Consider the following 23,749-nt stretch of genomic DNA (forward strand, 5'->3'; position numbering starts at 1 on the left):
GGTAGTGAGTCACATGCCTCCCCAGCCCCAGCCAAGGCTGATTGGATTGGGAGGACATGGAGATTATTGTCCAAGCTAGGAGAATCAGGTTCCATTCTATCATCATTCCCACTGTAAGGAAGAGGCCACTAAAAGTGAAATCACTTGTCCAGTTACCCATCCTCTCAGAGGCAAAGCTCAGATTTGTAGCCCCGTCTGTTTGACTCTTGGAGTCAAGATAGTCTACTATCTTGCGAAATACTTTCATGTATTTGGCTTTGTGAGGGACTATATTAAGTTCCAGTGGACACAGATTTGGCCTGTGGGAGGGTCTTCAGCCTGGTTGTGCACCAGCGTGGATGCTGCTTTCCTTCCTTTGCCACACTGTCTAACTGCTTAGGGCAAGGGGATCAGCAGAAGAGGCCGAGCAGCTAACGTGTTTGGGTGGCCATTGCCAAGGGAATGGATTTAAGTTGTAATTGGCAAGGCTAAACACTAGAAGAAAGATGTGTTCCTCCACATGTTTCTAAAAATAGCTTTGATGGTGATCAGTTGATATGGAAGGATATTCCCTCAGTTTCCAAGTATGTTTGCAACTACACGTAAAACCTCAAACTCTCTAATTTGGTATATGCCACTTGTCCTTTACTTAAATAAAAGGCCCCCAGTAGAAGCAGATACACAAAAAACTTTTATTTAGTGGAAGTTAGACTTACTTCATGGTAATTAACCAGTTACAAGTGCATTTAAATCCATGTGTGTGAACACTGTAGAAATCAGAATAGTCTTGTTGAAAGTCCAATGTTCTGGCTCAGTACGTGACAGCGTGATCCAAGGTATAAACCCTACACGCAGTAAATACAGGCCAACGATGATGACAGACTTGATTAGCAACACCATAATCATCATCACAGCTAAGCATTACAGAACACAAAGTCCAAAGACCAGAAGATTATTACTAGAGTGATTCTCACTATAAGCCTTTTTTTCTACTTAAATGCTTCCATAGGACCAACAGAGCAAATTCTCAACTCTGGGGACAGAGCCACATCTATATTTTACACTTAAATGGGCCACAAAAACTGTAAGCATTCAATGGTCTTACGATGCCCACTTCAGGATGGTGCCAGCTGCCCCTGTGGGAAAGTGCAGTTTAACTGGTGTGTACATTTTATATTGTAAATCTGCAATCTGAAATTTTTCTTTTGTTTCGGTTAGCACCAGTTTATTTAATTTTTTTTTCCTGGTGTTAAATATTTAGGAAACATTTTATTTATTTTTTTAATAAACCAACACACAAAGTCCAAAACAATAGAAAGCAAGAAACAGTCAAAAAATTGTTTTACAGAACAGCATTTAGAAAAACAACATCATTTAAACATTCAACAAATCTATTTACAATGTGCCAAAAGCTGGCAAGGAGCATGGCTGAGGGACAGTCATGTAAAAGTTTTATTAACCTGAATCTTCACAGGCTGTATTTACAGTCAGACAAGTATTCAGAAATGTAGTATCAGAACATCTGAATTTGGCTAAAAATCATATAAAAAGACATACCCCCTCAATACCTTCTAAATAGGTAGCAAGCATATCCAGTATAACCATAAGTATCAGGTTTAGAAGCACATTTTTCCATATTTTACATACAAACAGCTCAGAAACTTTCTTAGTGGACAAGAATGGGAATGGCAGAGAAATGGAGTTCTTTATTCTACATTGTCAGATGAAGGAAAGAATATATATTTTTTTAATGCTGATTAACATAGGAAAGCACTGATTAAGGAGCAAAGTCTCAGGGGAAAAGATTTCATGAAAATATAAAATTAACAAGAGGGATGGAGAAATTTGTGTATAGTCTATTAATATATGGACTTTCCAAAATATAAGTAATTATCTTTATGCAATTCTGAAAAATAAGCAATGATTTTATTTGATGCACAGTATTTTTCTATTTGGTTCTTTGAAGTAACCCAAACCCTTTGAAGAATACTTTTTTCTTAGATTTAGAAACAACAGACAAAATCTACACTACATTTATCCAATGCAATACCCATTAATTTTACGCAGTTTTGTTTGTGTGTTACTCCAGTGTTACTAGAACATCCACTTCTAATGAATTGGGCCTATTTTCTAAGTGCCAACATGTCCCATTTATGCTTAAGAAGCAAAATAGAAGCCATTTCTCATTAATCACCTTAATGGCTGGACTTGTTTAAAGCCTGAAATTTCAGAACACAGTTTAAATGCACTGTCTTTATAAACATCAGCTAGAAGAAAATGGGAGTCCCACATCCCCATAAGGATATGCAATCGAGTCAATTTTGAATACTTTGCAGTTGTGATAAGTCTCAATGAAAAAAGATTACTTGGATTCAATACAAAATATACGTTACACTTTGAAAATGCATAGTTGTAATTTTGTACATTCATTCACTAATATCAAGGACTTTTGTAAGCAAGTACTTACTCCCAATTGGTGGTAAGTTTGCATTTCAAAAGATCTAAAAAATCAGAGAGCATTACCTCAAAGCGTTTGCTGTAGTCCCCCATTATTTGTAATGGTTTTCATTTTAAAACTATGAACACAGAGGAAGGACTGCTCTTTTCTCTTCAGGCTGCCTTTGTCCTTCATTTGTTTAGCAGGCACTAAAAGTAATGCTTTCTACTGACAGCATTTCCACTAAATACCTCCATTTAAACTATTTTATACTTTCATTTTAATATTTTAGATTTGGTGTGGAAAACAAATTGAAAGATGGCTTGATTTTTAAAACCTTACCACGGACTAAGGGCAACAGAGATTTTGCAGAAATTGTTCTCTCCCTCTCCAGCCCCCTCATTTGGAAAAGATGACCGTATGCCACTCCGCAGTTGCTTTTGATGATAGTCACGAACCCTTTGGGATCTAGCAATTTCTTCTTATCCTGAGTTCTTCTTCTAAGTATATAGGATTTTGATACAAGAAACACTTTGGAAACAATACTAGTGTCTGGTCATTCCAGATAGCACATGTTTAAATGGCAGACCATTGTCTAACCATTAATATACAAAAATAGGAATTTTAGGGTGTGTTGTAGGAAAATATTGACTAATGACATTTTTAATATATATGAGCCACATTCCTGGGTTATTTTACACCCAGGGCATTCTCAGTTACTGAAGTCACTGAAAAAAGTCTATTTTGGGAGTATTGAGTTCTTCCCTAAATATCTAAATCTATTCTAAAGCTGTCTACCAGTGATCTAGAAGATTCCTGGAACAGTTGGGGCGCTCATTGTCTCTGAGAGGAGGGGCTTTGCTATCATCACAGGGGTTGGTCAAGTCACAGCCTTTGATTTCCAACAAGCAGAGTATAAGAAAAAGTTTAGGAAGTAAAGCAAGGGTTTGTAATCTACAGAATAATGCATCCTTTTTTTTTGGTGGCAGGTAGTTTATCACTAAGCTACACTGTAGATCCCTGAGGGCTAATTCAAACAGCCACTGGCCCAAAGAGCTCTCCCGTCTTTTCTTTCTGTCCTTGCCATCTCTGCCCAAAACATGTGGAGAGGGTTCCACAGGGGTGAGTGCGCGACAGTATGAGGGGACTGGGGTCATTGATATCTCTGTTCATAAATATAAAACTAAACCAATTATGCCCTGAAGGAGCCACTTCCTTTACATATAGTAAAGGCCACTTCAGTTTTCGTTCTCTGTAATTGTGGGCAGAGGTCAGGCCTGAAGTAATTAAACGTGAAGCTTTCTTCTTCTGCCCTTGGCTGTCTCCTCAGGGTGTTTATCTTGGTAGGAAAGCCGTTGGTCCTGATTACTGCAGTCAGCTTTCCTCATGGACCGACAGGGCCGGTGGGTAGGTGACTAGTGTGGGGGCTGAGTCGGTGTGAAGGGATTAGGCCCCCGGCTTGTCATTCCTTATCAGTGTCTGAATGGACCTTTTGTGGGCGTGTGATTATATGTAGGCTGTGCTGCTCTCCAAATGACCATCTAAAACTTCCTTCCGACACTTTGACGTTTCTCCCCTGAAAAAAAGTGGTAGCCACATTGACAGCCTAATTTACCAGTCATGGCCATTTTTATTCCCTTGGACCTTAATTGAGGAGAGAAATCAGCAGCACAGAGTATCTCCTGTTGCTGCTGGTGTCCAATCCGGGGTTTTAGAAATGGACATCCTACCAGGCCAGCTGCCGACTTGGGCAGATGAAGATAAAGGGGGACAGACTTGTCTCACTAGCAGATTGTATCGGTGGCTGCCAAGATGGGGGAAACAAGACAAATAATTAGAATGGGGATTTTTCTTCTCTTTCTCTTTTAAGCTTACTTACTTCTCCACAGTGCTGGTTTTATCTGCCGTCAGGGATGTAGAAAGAATCAGAAGAAAATAGATAAGTTACTTTAAAAAAAAAAAAAAAGGAAAATCCCTTCCTTAATGACAACTCTCGCCTATTCCAGGAGTTGCCATTTTTTACTTTAACTATTTTCAGAATTAAAAAATGGAGGGACTTGCTCTTAGTAAAAAAGTGTAGTAGTTAATTAGACGAGTTAATTTTTAACATTTTCATAATATAAATAAAAGTCTCCTTCTTAGAAGCTCATAGTTAATTATACCAGCAGTGCCCAATTTGAAAGAACATTTTATAAAAATGAGCACAACAATTTAATCACACTCTCTACCTTCTTTCAAAATCTATAGTTACCTTTTCTCAAAATGGTAGCTTTCTACTTGTCTTAAAACTTGGGGTCCTTTAAAATCCCATCACTGTGGCTCTCCCTCGGGGAGAACTGGTGCAGCAAGGTGACACAACAAAGGGAGACACGAAGACACACAGACACAGAAGAACGTGCAGTGAATGGACACAGTGAGCAGACAACAAGCAAGCGGCAAGGAGGGTGGGGATAAATAAATTAAAAAAAAAATCCCACCACTGCCATGGCACTGGTGGTAAACACTGGAAAATAGGCTTCTTTTCCATCAGGGGAAGAAAGACCTCCTTCTTAGTAATTCAGAAATATAATAAAAGTATCATTCAACAAAAAGCCTGTTAAGAAAGTAGATGGCAGTCCAACATGGCTTTTTGAGGTCCCTTCCAGCTCTGTGACTAAATTCTTGACTGTGGCTTTACCCCACAGTCAAGTTGCAAAGCCTGATAAACAAATGGGAGCATGTAGGATGAAATTCACTCATGGATTAGACTGCCTTTTAATCATTTAGAATGACAAAAATCTCAGGCGTTGCCCAAATTGCCTAAAGTGTATTCCTATTTAAACACGACTTAACCACATTACCATTTTGATTTAATAGTATTTTTTGATTTGATAATTACAAATTGTAAATTTGGGCTGGTTTTAAGTTTTCTGACATTAGTTTGTTTACATTGATAACAAATATTGAATGTTAGAAGCAGCAAACTTTTTTTCCAAGAAACCAAAACTCTTCCTCAGATCATCACATTTGCTAATAGAAATCCTATAATTAGTCACTCTGTTGGGTGAAACTCAGGGAATGATAAAGGGATATGTTTGGGGATGGCTTTACGTTTCCATTTGACAATGTGAATGAGTGAAGGAGCCCTACTCATTCAGCGCTGGAGCCCACTGGACCGGATTGAAGGGATTGGTCAAGAGCACTGTGGGTCCCTTGGTCTGCTCAGTCCTAGAGACATTCTGGAAGACTGAAGTCTGAGCCAGCCCTTTCACCAGCCTTTTCCCTCCTCCCTGTGGGCAGTGATGAACCTGACACACAGAATCAGGAATACTCTTGATTGGCCCTGCAGTTGGGTGATGGTGATTCTCAATGTTTCTACTCTACAGTGGGTTCTTAGGAAGATGAAATGAGATAATGTATCCAAAAGTCATCCTTTATGATATATGTGAAAGGGCTGGTTAACTATCAGGACCTTGGTATAAGACATACTTTAAAATAATTTAGTCTATCCAAATTAATAAAGTAACTTCGTAAATTAGTCCATGACCCATGTATTACCATTCTACTTTTGCCCTCAAAGATGTGAAGGTTTTCCATGCAGAAAATTCCCTTTGAAGGGGAGTGGACATTCCAAAGTACCTAAGTACCTGCCAGTTCTGAAGCAAGGATTTTGCCATATCAGAGGCGACAACAGCAATTTTACATTGGAATGAAAACTCATGAGGTGGGATGGTGAGGGAAGGGGGTTGGAGAAGATGGCAAAGGGCTTTGCAACAAGGAGGCAACATGTGCTATCTTGGAACTGCAGGGAGCTCCCTGGCTGCCTTCTCTGAAGACACAAGGCTGCTCTTTGCCAGCCCCTCGTCACAGTGGTCACGGCAGTTAAAACAGTAACAAAGTTAGGATTATCGTCAGGGCTTTGGGCCATGGCCTAGGCATGCCAGAAGGAGGCAGAGCGAGATTTAGATAATATTTCAGGATATTTTGATCAGAGACAAGGCTACTCTAAGGTTATCAAGTCTTCCATGAAAATGATTTCTGGATAGAAATGACCTCTTTCCCTTCTTTTATTTCACCATAGTGCCAACATGTGCATTTGTGTGGATAAAGGAAAATGTTGACCCAGTGACCGTGGAATGTGAAATATACTTTCCACAGCAGTTGAAATAGGTGACCTTTGGGCTATAGCTGGCTACGTATGGGTTCTCTTTGATCTGTACAGTGTTTATCAAGAATTTGAGTTAGCTGCCAACATTGCAGCATCAGATAAATTATTTCCAAGTCAGAAGATCTGGCAACTCTGGTCTGAATTTCTGCGTGGCCCCAATTGTCTAGAGCTGAGTGTGGAACTCCTTCAAATGGGGCATCCATTCTCAAGTTCACCCCAATAACCCCCATTCTCGAGTGTCCCTTTTATGTCTGATCTGCATTGTTCATTTACAGAACCTGCCTGGCCCTGCTAAAGCATCTGAATTTTCAAACTGTGCTATCAACCATTAGGAAGTTTCGGTCCAAAGATGAAGCTAGACTCATTTGGTTCAATAAACACTTCTTGGGGACTTCAATGCAAACAGTTGATATTCCAAGAGAATGAAGATAGAGATTTGCAGGCTACATCATCTCAAAGACTGGGAGCCAACATTATGTATGGTTTTCCTTAACTCCATCCATTTGTTGTCCTCCAGTGTGCAGATTCTAAAGCCTATTTTGAAACCTTGGTCTGCATGATTCTCTTACCACCTGAAAGGGGTTGTCTAATGGCACTATGAGTCTTCTTTCCAGGTTGTCATTTGATGTTATCATCATGCATAGTTTATTAGGCTAGCTTTTGAATTATTAAAATCTTAGAAAGAAAAGATACTTTCTTGTTTTAACAGTGAGGGGCTTGAAAAAATGGTATAGTAGCATAAAATGGTTTTGGCAAAGCTCAGAATCATTTGTGCAGTTAATAACCTCTCTGTGGCTCCCCTCCCAGTTTCCCGACACTGGGGAATGCAGTTGTTTCCCGATCACAGCCTGTGTGCCTGTGTGTGCATTCTTCATAGTGAAAGATCAAGTACTTGTTCTGATAAGAAATGAGAGTTATTTACTTAGTGCAGAGGACAAAATTATTTTAAACACTACTGATCACCTAAGAATTCTCCCTTTGGACCTACATATTATGATTTTCAAAATTTCCACCAAATGATAATTGCGAGTTAAATGGAGGTCTGTGGTTCTGGTAGATAGAGCGGTAATTCTGTCTTTGTGACATGGAATCTATCGTTTTACATTAAAGAATTTACAGGGATATTTTCCCCATGGCCTATAAGCATACCTGCTAACATTCTGTAGATTTAAGAAATATAGGGTGATACATTTTTTTTTTTTAAATTTATTAATAGGGTGATTCTTAAAGTGCCTTTCATCCATAATGCTTTGAAAACACACAGAAAATGACAGAAGCAATGTTGATTCTCTTGCAATCACTGTTCCAGCTGATCTGTATTTCTAGCCTTGCTGCAGAGGGTTAATTGAAAAGATATGTGTCAACACTTGTTTAAAAGTGGCATAGCCCTTTGGAGAGCAGGAATTGCTTATAATATTAACACTTCCTGTCTGGTAAAATACTGCATTAAAAAAAATAAGCTACAATGTATAAAACCAAGGTCATTTCCCACAAAATGTTCATGTTTTCAGTGATTACAAAACACTGCATCTTGTAAAATATTTTCAGTTTTGTTAACTTGAGAAGTTAGGTACTAATGCTTATTATAAAAGTGTCAAGTCTCTTAGAATTGTAGAGGCTTAAGCAGTATATTTTTTGTTTTTGTTTGAAAAATTAAAGTGATTGTATTTTAGATTATATTTTGACACAACATATTACCATTTTGATTTTCAGACTCACAACAAAAATTATAAAACATGAGATTGTCTTCAAAAAAGGAACTATTTACAAAGCAGGACCAGAAGTAAAATTCCCATTTTGATTCCTGGTCCTCTGATAGCTACGCCTTTTAAAGCATGTAAATCATTGGGTATGGACTTTTTCAAATTCAGTCAAGATAAGCAAACTAGTCAGTCTTGATACATTTTATGCTTTCTTGCTCTATATATGGTGTGCCTTACTCAGTAATACAGTTGGTTCCTAAAAGTTCTAGTATCTTATTTATTGACTTCTGTATTGATTAGTTACGATGCAAAAAGACACGATGAAACAGCTCTGAGGTGGAGAAATCCCCACAGGTATGAGGAACTGGGCGAGTTTGAATGCCGCTGGGCAAGTTCTTTTCTTGGAGAAATGAAATTTCCAGTTGACCTGTGTGCCCAGTGCATTCTCCAAAGTGATTCACATACTCATATCTATTCATGAATCCTGCTGTTTCCACTCATTTGTACACATAAATTCTTCTCTGTTCACACAGGCCAATGCTACAGTAGACATGGTCCACAGAAATTCTACAGGGCTATGAGCACCTTATCCATGAAAGTCCATGAAAGTTTGCTCCTGGCCATGCTACTGAAGCAAAACCAACATTTGTATCGGCTTTCTTCTGCAGGATTCTGCTTATAACTAATAAGCAGTCACTCAGCTGGGCGATTACAGAAAGGGACGGCAAGGCTTCATATTACAGTTACATTCAGGAAGAGCCTCACACAAGTCTATGCATACCCACCAGGAACGGTGCCTGCGAGTCAAACGTCAGCCTTAGAGCTCAGACTGGCTACAAATAAACAGCTCTTCTTCCTAGCACATGCCCTCAGGCCTCAGAAAAGTTGGGACAGTCCAGTTCATATGGATTGGTCTTGAATTATATCATGTGCATTTAGAAAAAAATGTTCAGACTAGAAAAGAATTCAAGATAAAATTCTCCCTAGTTTTAGGATCCACCAGATCTTTTTTCACATATTCTTTCATTTTCCCTGAGAAAAGATTATTTACAGTATTTTGCTACTATTCTCAAGGTATTCTCTTCCCTTTATACAATTCTTGCCACATTTCTCCGAGCGTTATATCAAGTGAATGATGCCCTTTCTTTTTCCAATCAAGTCCCACGAAGGAGGAAGTAGATTCAGCAGTGCCGACTAAACTCAGGACTGAGAGCTGCTTTCAAAAGTGACACGAAAGATGGCAAACTTAAACGGCAACGATCTTGACATTTGATAGAGGACATTTCAGTTGCAGAAATCTTTTGCATCGTACGGATTTTTAGTTCACTACAAAGTTTCTGGAAAGAACTGTGACATGCACCATCTTCTAAAGAGAACGGTCATCTGCAAACGTGGTTATGACGGGCCAGGTATTCTGAAGGCAGGACACCTCCTCGGTGTGCGAGCTGCAAACAGGCACCTCCAGCTGCGCACTTGCTTCCCCGGGCAGGAACCCACCGCCTCTTCCGACACCGGCCTTGCCAACCAAGGGAAGAGCGTTTCCAGCAAGTGCGGTGGAGAGAAGGCGTCCGTGCCCACTAGAGACGTCAAGGCCGGTCTGGCACCCCTGCTCCGAGCTACTTCTCGCTCCGCTCCAGGCAGCTGCTCTGGGGGAGAACACGGGGCTCCCTCAGAGGTGCCTGCGGCTCAAACCTGGCTCTTTTTGCGGGCGTGTGCTGATCGGCGCCACCAGGACGGGCAGGAGCCAGCTGTTCACAGGCCTCTTTCCTCTCCTCCCTGGCTCCCAGCCCACTGGCCACCGGGATGTTTCCTCCAACTTGTCCCACGGCCTCCCACAAATTGGGCGCACGTCCTTGGGCAGGATGAAGGCTTAAAACTGCTGCCTGATGAACACCCTGCTCTGCAGCACTCCAGAGAGTGCCCTGCCAGTCAGGATGAAATGCCTTCTTTGGAGAGAAACAAGGAAGCTTTTTGGAGGAAAAAGGTTATCAGGGGAGGAAAAAAAGGGAAAGGCTACAACACGCCTTAATAAGAAACACTTTGGAACCAGAATCCATTGTACCACCACTCCCATTGTGCAGACAGGCCTCCGAGGTCACTGGGAGCAAGAGGGCCCCAGCCGAGCAGCCAGCTTGCAGTGGGACTCGCCCTTCCACCCTGCCCGCCCTCCCCCTCCTCCCCCTGCCGAATGAAGACGTGAAAAGAACGAGGTTCCATCGAGATGGCAGAAAATGAATATCTGGCTTAATTTGGCACTTCATTTAGTTCCAAATATAACAAAATAGCTCTTTTTTAAAAAAATTATTTTTACAATCAGTGGCTGTATATTGCAATTCATAGCTTTCTGGTTGGCTTTGACGAAGGTAGAACCCCTCTTTTTTCAAGGTCAGCCAGGTGAAGCTTGGTACTCCCCTATTATTAAATGTCTTGGTGCAGGGATGGATATCTGTGTGTCCAGAAAGACCTGTCTGCACCTGGGAGCCAGAGGAGAGGGTACACAGCCCCGGCTGAGCAGCTGCACCCACCTGGCTGGTCAGCAGAAAGGAGCCCCCACGAGGGTGGGAGATGCAGATGAGTGTGTGTGATGAGGGCTTTAGGCAGGGGTTCTTAACCTTTTTTGTTCCACGAACCCCTTTGCCAGACAGGTGAAAACCACAGACTCCTTACTAAATCCACACTATACTGTGTATTATTTAATAAATACAGCATACCCACCCATGCGTCCCCACAAGAATAACTTTTTTTTGAATTTCAATTCAAGCCCACCGACCCCTTGTTGAGAACCCCCCTGCTTTAGAGAGAAGAAGTTGCAGGGAAGCTAAATTCAACTCTATGCCTCTGCCTACACCTGTGCATTTGCCGAAAGCCACATCAAGACTGAGCTCGGCTTGGCCAGAGCTTAGAACGACCGATGGGCTATATATTTGGAGTAAGAGCCACCGAGTCCTGCTCCAGGGACTCATCCACAGCATAGATCTCTCTATCCCTGTGCCCCAAAGTTCTGGGAGGGGAGACTGTGTTTAGCCCCTCATCGTTTTAATCTTTTTTGGTTAGTGATTTAATCTAAGGATCAGGGACCAAGGACCTTTGCTCAAGAGAAAAGCTCTGCTCCAGGCCTGCACCCTGACCACAGATTAAGGACACAGTGAACCAGCTCAACCAGCTGGCCAGCCCTGCACTCGCTCTACCCCGCCCCACCCCACAACATAGCTCAGAGCCCCTGCACCAAGTCAGGGGCCTCATCTTACAGCAGTAGGTGATTTGCAGGTGAAGCAACAAGACACCTGGGAGGAGAAAGGACAAGCTGGGTGGAGGAAGCAAACACCTTTCTCCATTTAAAAGATGCCCCTTCCTGGGCTGCCCTCCAAATACTTAAACACACACAGTGGGTGCTGTGACTGTTATTGATTGGTAATCAGGATGTGAAATTAAATGAAGCACTTTGTTCTCTAGAAAGAGAGTTTTAAAGGAAAAAATAAAGGTAGAAAGGATCACTTACAAGGAGTTAAAAAAAAAGTCATAAGAGTTTAAAAAATAAAATTGCTAAAATATGTGAGTGCACAGATTGAGGATATTGTACCATAGTACTCCCTTATGTTTCCCCTGCTTACATTAAAAAAAGGGAAAAATCTCTTATTACCAGGTGACTTCTTTCTGTTCTTTAAAAGAAGTGCATGTGCAATCTCTAAACATGTATTATTTTCCTCTGTGCAATTTCATTCCACATTCCTATGGCTGATCCTAAGTCCCAGTCCCCACACAGTATGTCCCATAAGGTGCCCTTAACTCTTTGCATAGGTATAGGAGAAGTAACTGATTAGCAGGGCAATCGAGAGGAGGGAAGATAGAGACTGAGCTGATTTATCCGGCTTGACAATGACTCTCCCCTCCCCGCCTCCACTACTACCAAAGCCAAACAAACAAAAACACTAGGCTGGAAAGCCTGATAAATGATCACAAGACAAGCTCTCACCCCACTAACTTGAAAGATTCCTATACCAACATGCATTTTCCTTTTGGTGTTCCGTATGTTACCTCCTGAACTAATTTTCAGTGAATAGCTCCAATATTTTTATAAGAAAAATAAAGGTTTGAATCTTCCATTTATCCTTTTATAATCCTTATATTATTCATCAACTCATCTCCCAGACATGCTAAAGCATAAACCTATAAAAGTGCACTCCAAAAGGAAGTTGGTCTGTGGACCGGACATGACTTTCTGAACAGATGGGGTGTGAAGGCTGAACTCTGCTGTCTTAAAGCATACTGCTGCTGTAGACTGGAGTTCTCTACCCTTTCTGAAATCAGTCAGTGGAGCGGTTTTGAGGAAAGGATGGATGATCCAAAACCTGGTAACAACCTTGACAGACAAGCAGTAACAAACAGATCTGGGCTGTGCTTTGCATCACAACCCTGAACGGAGCATCAAGGCTTACCCAGAGGGCTACAGGTGCCAGTTCTTGGTTGACTTGTGGCAGGTAGAGAATTAGCTGGGCTGCCTCTTGGTGAAGGGCTTCTTATTAATCCAAGGAAGACTCCTAGATGTTTCTCAACAGCGACTGCCGAAGTCTGCTGGTGATGCCCATCCATTGCTAGTCTCTTTCCGAGTTTATGCCATCCCAGGGACCTCCAATCCTCCAAGCTAATAGCTCTATCACGGTGCAGGTGGGGCCATTCTTAAAAAAAAAAAAAAAGAGAGACATAGAAAAGCTACCCAGAGTGTCGCATTTTCTTGCAACACATTATGATGTGTACTACTCCAAGAAGTCAAATTGAAAACAGGAAAAAGACTATCACAATGAAAGTTGGTATCATTCTTTGTACAAATGCTACTGAATAACATGTAGCTTTTCTTTTTAAGTGTCAAAAAAAACCTCGGCAATGGCATTCAGAAAGCTTATCAAAAGATGCCTCCATTTTAGGTAAAACGGGATTTGTTGGTTCACTTGCTATAGAAGTTCACAAATTTTAAGACCTAGATATACAGCAAAAAAGTCGACTTTTTTTTTGGAAGGGAAAAAAAAGTTCTAGCTGCTCCAGGCTAATTCTCAGTTAAGAGCCATGAGCATGGAGACTTTCTTTTTTTTTTTTTTTGCAGTAATTCCACCATGGTTCCTGGAAGGGCTCTTCCTGGGCTTCAAGTGCGTGTGTAGGAAGGAAGAGCTCTTTTCAAAAGATGCAGTAGAAGAAGCAGCCAGAGGAGGTGGCTCTTCTGCCTGGCAGGGCTGCCTGGCTCCTCAGTCGATGAACCTCTGGCAGGCCTTCTTCCAGCGGCAGGCAGTGCACCACATGTCCCGATTCTCCATGCCGTACACCTTCCGGCACTTTTTGCCTTCTCCCCGGGGCTTCCTGTAAGACACACAAGGAAAATGTATTCAGTGGGAGGCATTCACCTGGCCCAATCTTGAGTGGCCCACATGCCTTGAGAGTGCAAGAAAAAAGTTAGAAGATGTATTGGGGAGTTCCCTCTAGGTTCAGACTTGAACACGTGATGGATGTTTTCACAGCAACTACCCTTAGTTCTTACCATTTGCTACTATAGCTTTTACGCTTCTTTTTGGCCATCTTTATAAAACCAAATTAAACAAGGAAGCTAGAGAAATATCAGCAGAGAATGCTATTACTCTGACAGTTGTTTAAATATGGACTTCTCAAGTGTTCTCTTGCTTCCCAAATTTCTAGTGAAGGAACTTTTTGGGAAGTCCTTGATATGTTTTGAAAAACTCCATCTTGTAGTTCATTTAATTCAGAAATTCATGCAACATGGCTTTTAACAGACCCAATAAACACCATTACCAACTCTGCAAGAAAACTTACAGTAAATTGCTACCCCCATGTAACCAACAAATCTTTGTTACATAGTTAATGATGGAGAAAAATCATGAAAACAAAATAAAGGGTGTTTCAGGGATTCCTGGGAAATTACAGACAATCCTGTTTCTGGCTTCTCTTTTCTGGCCATTCTTCCACGTTTTACTTAGTTCTCTTGAGCTGAGGCTTGTGGAACTGGCAGTAGTCATACCTCAGAGTGACGGTTGCTCTGGGTGGGGAGGACAGCACCGTGTGAGTGTGTTGTCTCTGCTCTCCTTGGCCTCCTGGATGCTGATGTGTTGGGGAGACCTGGTAAATACACGGAAAACAAGGTTGACAGAGTGGTTTCTCTTCACCATGCATTTATTTTAGCCTTTGCCCTTGACCATTAGATGCAGAGGCGAAGTGCTTCCCTCTCAGAGACCACTTGCTAAAATGGGCAGGGTGATGTTCATGGCCAAATTTAAATGCATCCCCAAGGAGAAAAGACCCACCGACAACGAACACTTTAAAAATCTTCATGACTTCCTATTACGCATTCCAAGTTGCCCATGATAATATATTTTGACTTGAATCGTATTTTAAATCTTAAAGCATATTCTTGCCTATTCTATTTAATCCTCGCGAACCCTGTCAGGGAGAGCAAGCCTCATGATCCCCCTTCTGGAGATGAAAATATTTAGAGAGGTTAAGGGATTTAGCTAAGGTTGCACAGCTAGTCAGAGGCAATGACACAACACAGACCAGGCCTTCTGTATGCTCTTCCGTTAGATCATCCAGCTGTAAGATAAATGAATTCTTGCCTAAGCCATCCCCACAGCAACTCTGGGATCCAAACAAGGAATAAAGGCAAGAATCAAAGACTGAACAAATCAAGAACATACGCCACCCATGTTATTCTGTCCACTCGTCATGGGCCAGGTACAGTGATAACAGCTGTCATTTTCACAACTACCCGGCGTGCTAAGTGCTATTGTTGTTCCCATTTCAGTGATGAGAAAACGGAGGTACAGAGAGGTTGAATAACTTACCCAAGGTCACAGAACTTACAAGCAGCCGGGGGCGGGGTGGGGGTGGTGGTGGTGGGGGTCGGGGTGTTAATGCAGCTCTGCCTGACTCCAGAGCTTGTGATCAACTATTTTGCACTTCTGCCCCTGGCTCTAATGGTAGGAGGGTCCTTCTCCTCGACCTCTCTCGGATTTCTCACTTATCCCTTTCCATCACCTGCTGTCATAACGCTAAATATCTGTTCAATGCTTGGGAGTCACAAAAGCTACAATAAAACCCCTCATTTTTATAACAAAAGAAAAATGATGTTTCAGGAAGTTATACAGTATTGCCATATGCAGAAGAGCATACATTTAGTAAATTTAGAAAACTAACCACCTAGAAGCCAAAGTAACCACAGCAATCTCCTTGTCAATTAGCCGTCACGGAAGCATTCCTTAGGCATATGTATAGACTTGATTTTCTCTTACATGTATAGGGACTAGTACTTTCTATTTCTTTCAATGTAAAGGAATATTCATTGGTATTATCTTTCCGGACATTGGAAATGGGGTAGGCATGTTAATTTTAAAAAGTTATATAGGGGGAAGTGGACTTGGCCCAGTGGTTAGGGTGTCTGTCTACCACATGGGAGGTCCGCAGTTCAAACCCCGGGCCTCCTTGACCCGTGTGGAACTGGCCCATGTGCAGTGCTGATGCGCGCAAGGAGTGCCGTGCCACGCAGGGGTGTCCCCACGTAGGGGAGCCCCACGTGCCAGGGGTGCACCCCAGGTAAGGAGAGGCACCCAGCATGAAAGAAAGTGCAGCCTGTCCAGGAATGGTGCCACACACATGGAAAGCTGACACAACAAGATGACACAACAAAAAGAAACACAGATTCCCGGTGCCACTGATAAGGACAGAAGCAGTCACAGAAGAACACAGTGAATGGACACAGAGAGAAGGGGGAGAAGGGGAGAGAAATAAATTTTAAAAAATCTTAAAAAAAAAAGGTTATATAGGAAGTGAAAAACAGGGTTTTAAGTCATTATAGCCATTAGTTTGATTGTGAACCACTGGTCTTTACTTTTTGCTAACGTTGAGTGGAGTGAGGGCCAGCAGAAGGGAGTAACATAGGGATTTTTTTCTTTAAAGAAGTTTTGCATTTTATGTGGATAGTCATGTAGGTCTGTCCAGGAGCAGCAACCCGCCCCCCATTCCCGTAATGGGCTTGGTTCTTTACAGGCTGCATGATAGCTTTGTAATCCTCAGCCACGGAGGATGACTCAGAACATGCTCATGTTGACTTAGACTATCAAGACAATAACAAGAAAAATTTAAAAATGTAGTATTTGTAGAATCATAAGAATACCACCTTGTATTTAGCCAAGGAGCAGGAAAAGTTTATTTGACATGGCAGTGACACTGCTCTCATCACCTGGGGAGACAATGTGGTAGGTCCTAGGTTTCATACATTTGTCTTTTGAGTAACCCTTTTGCATGGAGTGACATCAGCTCATCAGATGGCTGAGTACTATCATATTTACTCTTCATTCAACAAATATTTATTTAGTACTTACTGAGCAATTACTATGTGCCAAACACTATTCTGCATTCTGGGGTTTTGGTAGTGAACAAAACAGAATCTTGCCCTAAATGAGCTCACAATTTAGTGGCGAGACAGACAATAATATTAAAACAAATGAGATAAATTTAGTGATGTATCTAATGAAAATAAAATAGGTTTAATAGGGTAAGTTGTTATTGAAGAGGAAGATGTTTATTGGTTGAGGCTGATAAGAGAAGGCTTCCCCAGGAGGTATCTTGGGCACTGCAGGGGAGGCGCGTAGGGAAAGAAAAGACAAAGACCTCCAAGTAGGTGTGCCGCAGAGTCCAGGGGGCTCGAGGCGGCTCTGTGGGAGGCAATTCTACATGCAGCAGGAGACCACTGGAGAGTTCTGAGGAGTCCATGAGACAGGCTGGGTCTTCCTGCATGACAGTCCCCCCAAAACTAGTGCAGTCTGGTCTGGATTGAACATTCAAAACACTTCTCTTGCAATCTTGGGGCTTAGCTTTAGTTTCCTCATTTCTCAGTAGATGCTAGGATCCACTGAGTGTACAGCACACTGCTTAGCGGTGTTCCAAAACCTGCAAGGTTTGCAGATAGGCAGCATAGGAGTTTGGAATCCAAGAGCTATAATTTGAGAAAGTTCTGCATGTGGCTTTTTTCATTTTAAAAGATTTATTTCTCTCTCTCCCATTTCCCCCTGTTGTCTGCTGTGTCCATTCGTTGAGTGTTCTTCTGCGTCTGCTTACACTGTGAGGTGCTGCCGGGAAACTGCTTCTTTTTTTGTTGCGTCATCTTGCTGCGTCAGCTCTCTGTAGTGTGCGGCGCCACTCCTGGGTGGGCTGCACTTTTTTCACGCAGGGCAGCTCTCCTTGCAGGGCGCACTCCTTGTGCGTGGGGCTCCCCTACGCGGGGGTGACTCTGTGTGGCACGGCACTCCTTGCGCGCAGCAGCACTGCATGTGGGCCAGCTGCACATGAGTCAAGAGGTCCTGGGTATTGAACCCTGGGCCCTCCATATGGTAGGCAGATGCTCTATCAGTTGAGCCACATCTGCTTCCCTGCACATGACTTTTTAAGTCAGTAAATAATTTTAGAGCAGCCTTTTCTTTTTTTCCTTCTACAAACTACTATTCTGATCTATATTTTCTACCCATGTCACTAATTGTGAATTTCTAGCAGCTATTGACAAAATAGATTTTTTAATAAAAAGTCATATAATAATAATATTATAAAACATCCTTGGAAAGTTTTGAGAAAGTAAGCCATCTGATCTAATGCTTTAAAAATATCACTTGTGGGAAGCGGACTTGGCCCAGAGGTTAGGGCGTCCGTCTACTACATGGGAGGTCTGCAGTTCAAACCCCGGGCCTCCTTGACCCGTGTGGAGCTGGCCCATGCACAGTGCTGATGCGCGCAAAGAGTGCTGTGCCATGCAGGGGTGTCCCCCGTGTAGGGGAGCCCCACGCGCAAGGAGTGCACCCTGTAAGGAGAGCCGCCCAGCCCGAAAGAAAGTGCAGCCTGTCCAGGAATGGTGCCATTCACACACAGAGAGCTGACACAACAAGATGACACAACAAAAAGAGACACAGATTCCCGTGCCGCTGACAACAACAGAAGTGGACAAAGAAGAAGATGTAGCAAATAGACACAGAGAACAGACAACTGGGGTGGGGCAGGTGCGAAATAAAAAAATAAATCATTAAAAAAAATAAAAAAATAAAAAAATAAAAATATCACTTGGGCTCTTTAGAAAGGAGCCTGCAGACCAGTTAGGAGGCTTTTGCAGCATTCCAGGCAAACGCATACTGGTGGTTTAGACTAGGGTTGTGGCCGTGGTGGTGAGAAGGGCCTGAATTAGTATCTTTTAGAGGCAGAGCCTAGAACTTGCTGATGGATGGGATTCAGAAAAGAGATAATCAAGACAATTCCTGTGCTGAATCAAGGATGAAATTAAGAACAATAGAGGATGAACCCTAGGTTCTGAGATGGGAAGACTGGTGAGGAGGCAGGCTGCAGGAGGAGGGTGGAAGAGGGCTTTGAAAGTTACACGAATGCAGATGGGGACTATGGACCTACTGCAGGAACCACCCCTCTTGGCAGTCTTTATTCCTGCTAACGGCTCACTGAACACTGGGGCTGGGTGTATGCAGGTTACACGCGAAGACACACACGCCCGTCCACCGGCAGCCCCACCCCCACGCCATCACCGACGTGGGTTCCCAGAGGGTGCCCAAGAGCGGAAGACAGAGAACCACGTGGCACATCAGCACGCTGCTCAGTTCTGTGGGAGGAGCAAGACGACCTAAGTCCTGAGTTTTCCTTGAGAGTTTTCTTAGCAAGACAATGTTTTAGCCTCTTATTTTCATTGGGTATAAGGATGAGGATACCTAGGGGTGACTGAGGTAGGAAATTAACATTTATTCAGCAAATGTGAAAGACCTGGTACTAGGGTATTTATTATCTCTTTTAATCCTCACAACAAACTTAGAATAAGTGATACTGTCTGTGCCTTACAGCTGAGGACATTTAGGCTTTGAGCAGGGCAACGACCTGCACAGCATCTCAGAGCTAAAAGCAGCAGTGCTGGTAATTTACCAAGTGCTTGCTATGTAAGCTAAGTACTTATTTATTTATTTTATTTATTTTATGTGAAGGCAATTTATTAACAGAAGATCACTGTGGAGTCCTGCTCACGGACGGCGATGCCTCTTCCTGCGGGCGCTGTCAGAGGGGATGGGGGTGACCTCTCAATCCGTCTGATCTTCATCCCTGAACGTGCAAGGCCTCTGAGGGCTGACGGGGCCCGGGTCCAGGGGTCCTGGTCCTATTTCCTCCGTGGGCCAGAGCTTGATGTGTAAGGCAGTGACACCCAGCTCCTTGCACCTTTGGGCGCCATCTTGGGCAGCCAACTTGGCAGCAGAAGGCGAGGACTCATCTCTGTCAGCCTTCACCTTCATCCCACCAGTCACACGGCAGACCGTTTCCTTGCCAGAGAGATCAGTGACATGGACAAAAGCGTCATTAAAGGATGCAAAAATGTGACAGACACCAAATACATTCCCTCCTTCTGCCACCGGAGGCCCAAGGCTGATGACCTGTTCTTCCTTCTTTTCCTTTCCTTTGCGAGGTGCCATTTCTGTGCGCCGTCTCCAGACTCCGCCACCCGAGAGAGAGACGGAACAGGAAGAGCAAGCTAAGTACTTTTTAAAGATTTATCTTTAAAATTTATCTCTCTCCCCTTCGTCTCTCTCCGCCCCCCTGTTGTCTGCTCTGTGTCCATTTGCTGTGTGTTCTTCTGTGTCTGCGGTACAGGAATCTCTCTCTTTTTTACTGTGTCATCTTGCTGCATCAGCTCTCTGTGCATGCTGCCCCACTCCTGGGCGGGCTGCGCTTTTTGCGCCAGGTGCCTTTCCTTGCAGGGTGCACTCCTTGCGCATGGGACTCTGCTACGCGGGGGACACTCCTGCATGGCACGGCACTCCTTGCGCGTGGTAGCACTGCGTGTGGTCCAGCTCACCACATGGGCCAGGAGGCTCTGGGTTCGAACCCTGAACTTCCTATATGGTAGGTGGATGTTCTATCAGTTGAGCCATATCCACTTCCCTATAAGCTAAGTGCTTTTGATATACTATCTAATTTGTCACAACAACCCTATGATGAAAGTATTACCATCATTTCCATTTTTGAGATGAAGAAATGGAGAGGATACAGAGGTTAATGTGTGCCCTAAGTTAAAATATAAATAAAAATCTGTCAAGCGGTATTTTGACTGTCCCTACCAGAGGTCTTCACATTTTAATCTTTATTTTTTAAAATAACCATTTCTAAGTTCCACTTTGAGGCATGCTTTGTAAAGGATATAATATACTTGAACAGCACTATGTATAAATTATTTCTAAATAAATGAAATTATTGGAGCTGCATGTTCAGAATTTGTCTACCTATGGGCTATGACTTCAGAAGAATTTCAAGAACTCTGAACTATACAGAATGCTGCAAAAATCATGGTTAATCTATCCCAGGTTTTGAGTATATTTCTGTGATAGCAGTCATTTCTAAAAGGGGAGAATCCACTTTATTTGATCCCCATTTTATAGTCATGAGGGATGGCAAATGTCACAATAATAGTTGGGACTCCTGAAAAGCCACCTGCCTGTCAGGCACCACGCTGAGCCTCTTGCACAGAGTAGGTCATTATATTCTTATACCAGCACCTACTTCTGCAAGGGAGCATTAGCAACTCCCAGGAAGATGGCGGCCTAGAAAGACACAGGACTCTTTATTCTCCCAGAAAAAGAGCTAGAGGACAGGCAGAAATGGCCTGGAAAAAAACTCTTCTGGGGTTTAGGACCCCAGGGGAGGGCTGGACATCGCCCCAAGGGGAGCGGGCAAAGGAAAAGAAATGCAAAGGCAGAACTGTGAGTTAAAAGGCACAGCAGCAAATGCCAGCACCCCCTCACCCCCAGGACACTTTTGAATTCTCAGGCCTCGGGGCTGGTAGCCACAGACAAAGGAGGCCCCAAGGATCCACCTCCCCAGAAAAGGGGAGACAGGTGCACAGCCTAGGCTGACTCAGCTTTTGACCCACAGGTGTGGTCTTCTGTGTCCCTGAAGCACTTCCAGGCTGGGTGGGGACACACCAGTGTGCCTTGGGAGCCGGCAAGGGACTGCAGAGGTCTGACCCTCTCCATCTCCTGCTCTACTGACTGGGACTGGTTTTTGAGAATGCAGAGGGAAGGGGAATTACTTCCTACCAGGCAGGAAAAGGGAGGGGCCTGCCAGCAAAGGTTGGAGAAGTGCCTTTGAGAAAGTTTGAATTTTGAGGCGCTTAGCCTCCAGGTAGGAACTTCCGTTAAATTGATCTAGTTCCAGTTGCCGCAAATACACCCCGACTAAGCATTGCCTTGAGGGCTGCTAAAGAGCACCATCTGCTGGCCGATGAAATAAGTGCAAGTGAGGAAATTAAAAGTAAAGAAAGACTTTCTAGTCTTTATAGCCTCCCTCCCTGAGGCCCTAGTAAGTGGGTCCAGGGTCTGGATTTGAGCAATTAGCAGGGACTATCCTAAAGACCCAGTACATGCTGAACCACGAACCAAAGAACAGCAGTAACACACAGCCTTCGGCCACTAAAACCCTTTGAAAGATAGAGAAATTGAACATCAGAGTAAACTCACTGTCATGTTCATATCTGACAAAAAAAACCACAACAACCCACCAAGCCTGCATTATGCTAAATGATAGAATCCAGACACAAAGTACTACATATTGTATGATTCCATTTATATAAAATGTAAATATAGGAGAGCAGACGTAGCTCAAGTGTTGAGTGCCTGTTTCATATGTACGAAATCCTGGGTTTGATCCCTGATACCTCCTAAAAACAAATAAACAAAACCAACTCTCATTGGGGAGTGGATATAGCTTCAGTGGCTGAGTGCCTGCTTCCCATGTATGAGGTCCTGGGTTCAATCCCCTGTACCTCCTAAAAAAAGAAAAATGTAAAAAATCAGTTTATAAAAATGAAATTAGATTAGTGATTATGTAGGACTTGGGGAGGGGGGATGTTAAGGGATGTAGAGTTTTTCTTTTTGGCGTAATGAAATTTTTCTAAAATTTGTGGCGGTGGGTGTACAACTTTGTGATTACGCTAAAAGCCATAGATTATATACTTTGGATAGATCATGATATATGAATATATCTCAATAAAATGGCTTAATAAATAAATAAATAATTGTGAAAGAATAGGCAGAAATAGCTATGAACAGCAGGGGAAGCATAGAGAGATTGAGAGGTGAAGAATTTCCTGTTTGTATGTTTTCGTTTATTATTATGGAAATAATGAAAATGCTCTAATAATGACTGAAGTGATGAATACACAACTATGTGATTATACCAAAAACCATGGATTGCACACTTTGGATGAATCGTATGCTTTATTAATATGCATCAATAAAACTGATTTGTTAAGGGAAAAAAAAAAAAGAGCATTAGCACTGAGCACATTGCTCTAAGAGTTCATGGAAGGCACTCAGGCACAGCTCATAACCCAGAACCAGGCTTTACAGCCGAGCCTCACACCAGCGTAGTAATGGAGATGTTGTGCTCTTTGGTCAGTAAGTTGGAGAAATTGCTTTTGCTCGTGATTTTCTATTTCTCAAACGGAGAGGGGAAATAAACAACAATCCTTGGCTTTGTTTTGGTGTCTCATAACATACTATTTTGAATTTTCTCTTAAGGTATTAAATAAAATATGGTCAGCTAAGCATCTTCTTGACAGTTAAGCACACTCTTTCAAGTCTGGAGATGCTCCCAATGGCCTCTTTCCTGGAATCAGGTTGTCTAGTTCTTATTTTCTTTGGGACCAAGAGTCCAGTCATAAAAGGCGATGAAGGAAATGGAGATAATTAGAAGAAAAGATGAGTCATTAGGGAAAAACAGTTCCCTGAAAGCTATAATTAACAAGGGTCTCCTGTCTCCCCACCCCCGACAGCCTTCTGCTGGAGAAGACTGGACTTCGAGTTACCTTTGTAAATAAGCACGTCAGTTTCCCAGCTACACACCTGTGGAAAGAGGTCTGACCCGGGGAACTCACTAAAGCCCAGCGTTCAGGCAATCTCGCAGTGGCAAATGAATAAATAAAACCCTGCAAACTGTTGGATTTCTCAGAAGAGGACTAGGAAGTGTACAAAAGCACCTCCCCTTCAATAGTAGGTCTCAAAGACGAGGGTGAAATAGAAATCTTAAATGGGGCTGCTAACCTCAGAGTCTTCGTTTTAGAGTGAAAAGAGCGATGTGTGTGTCTGTGTGTTTTTAAAGCACTTTATAAAATGGAAATGACTCACTTCTTCAGTATGGATTCAGTTGAAGCCCTCATTAATACTAATTCATTACAATTTAAAACTTTTAGAGCCTCCATCGGAAAATTCCATTATACTAATTTAGCAGGAAGGGACTCACATGTTCTTAGATGCCGTTGGGCTCCCAGGCTTCTCAGGACTAGCACTCCCGGGGAATTCAGGGCAGCTGGTGGTCCCCAGCCAGTGGACATGGTCCCATCCCTGAATGGGGTGGACCCTTACCAGGGCCAGCCCAACAGTAGAAGGAAGAGGACAGAGT

General features: G+C 42.8%; 1 protein-coding gene across 1 annotated transcript in view; it reads right to left on the reverse strand.

Moving 5' to 3' along the window:
- Positions 1 to 657: 657 nt before the first annotated feature.
- Positions 658 to 23,749, reverse strand: part of ZNF704 (zinc finger protein 704) — a 238,991-nt gene continuing 215,899 nt past the window's right edge. Inside the window, exons 8-9 of the mRNA XM_004479103.4 lie at positions 14,289 to 14,386; positions 658 to 13,615 (exon numbers count right to left, since the gene is read on the reverse strand). Coding sequence (XP_004479160.2) covers positions 13,504 to 13,615; positions 14,289 to 14,386 — 210 coding nt within the window. The 3' untranslated portion in view covers positions 658 to 13,503. The remainder of the gene's footprint in view (positions 13,616 to 14,288; positions 14,387 to 23,749) is intronic.

The sequence above is a fragment of the Dasypus novemcinctus genome, chromosome 14 (genome assembly GCF_030445035.2).
Source record: "Dasypus novemcinctus isolate mDasNov1 chromosome 14, mDasNov1.1.hap2, whole genome shotgun sequence".
Classification (NCBI taxonomy): Eukaryota; Metazoa; Chordata; class Mammalia; order Cingulata; family Dasypodidae; genus Dasypus; species Dasypus novemcinctus.